Here is a 1,054-nt window from a genome sequence, read left to right on the forward strand (position 1 = left end):
CTTGCATTTCTACAACCGTTTTCAGTAAAAATAAAAAATGTATTAACTTTGATCAATCAGGGACTTGGATTTGGTATTTTGGATGGTGTCACTTTTAACTCATAGGAGTGCACACTGTTTGAACATTAATCGTAGAGGAGAAATTAATAATTGCAGTTTATGTCCGTCTGGAATTCTATGACCCCAGGTCTTTCATATATCTGAATAGAACTGTAAAGGAAAAAACCTGGAGCAAAATTTGTGACATTTTGTGGCGGACATGAACTAGTTAACAGTAGCTAAAAAGAAAAAAGAAGAAGCCATGTGCTGAAAGTGCATTTTTGAATGCGTGTCAAATGGCCGGTGTGAACGAATAACCTATTTATGTGTCCTTAAGAGAGAAAAATTTTACTTTATTTATTTTAATATTCAACCACTGCATGTGTAATCTAAATGAGTGATTAAAGCCTTATATTTGGTTTGTATAGACATAAATGTCATTTTCGCCTATAATTCAATTGATAGCAACAATTTCAGCAACCATTTACCTAATAAAAGCACTCCAAAATTTATGCAACAAAAATGTAAAATATCATAGGAATGTAACATAAATATGGAGAATTAAACAAATAAATTATAATGGGCAATAAAAGTACAATAATTTATAGGATGAGATGAGGAGCATAAAAAAATGATAATGTGGCTACAAAAGAGGTGATAAAAAGGTAACATAAAATATGATATTTTATAGATGCTGAGAAATGAACAGATGATTACCAAAAACAAAAAGGTTGCCTGTTGTCTGGCAAAACAAGAAACCACCTGTGCATTACCTGACTGATCAAATAAGTTGAGTTGAACAATGCATGCTTTGTTTGAATGAAAACTGTCCTTCTGATGATTTTTGTTTATAAGGTAAAGTAAAATAAAAAAATGGGAACATGCCATACTTTGTGTATTAAGTTTGGGTTCGCCTTTAAAACACTGCACTGCATCTCACTTCAAACCGGTCACACATCTTTGTCACGCCAGTGAGGAAAAGAGGGATGGCCGCTCTACCACAGCTGTGAAACGA

General features: G+C 33.2%; 1 protein-coding gene across 1 annotated transcript in view; it reads right to left on the minus strand.

Moving 5' to 3' along the window:
- Positions 1-979: 979 nt before the first annotated feature.
- Positions 980-1,054, minus strand: part of LOC112139499 (serine/threonine-protein kinase WNK1-like) — a gene marked incomplete at its 3' end in the record, with an annotated part of 2,329 nt that continues 2,254 nt past the window's right edge. Inside the window, exon 6 of the mRNA XM_024262316.2 lies at positions 980-1,043. Within this exon, the coding sequence (XP_024118084.2) occupies positions 980-1,043 (64 nt within the window). The remainder of the gene's footprint in view (positions 1,044-1,054) is intronic.

The sequence above is a fragment of the Oryzias melastigma genome, unplaced genomic scaffold, assembly GCF_002922805.2.
Source record: "Oryzias melastigma strain HK-1 unplaced genomic scaffold, ASM292280v2 sc02188, whole genome shotgun sequence".
Lineage (NCBI taxonomy): Eukaryota > Metazoa > Chordata > Actinopteri > Beloniformes > Adrianichthyidae > Oryzias > Oryzias melastigma.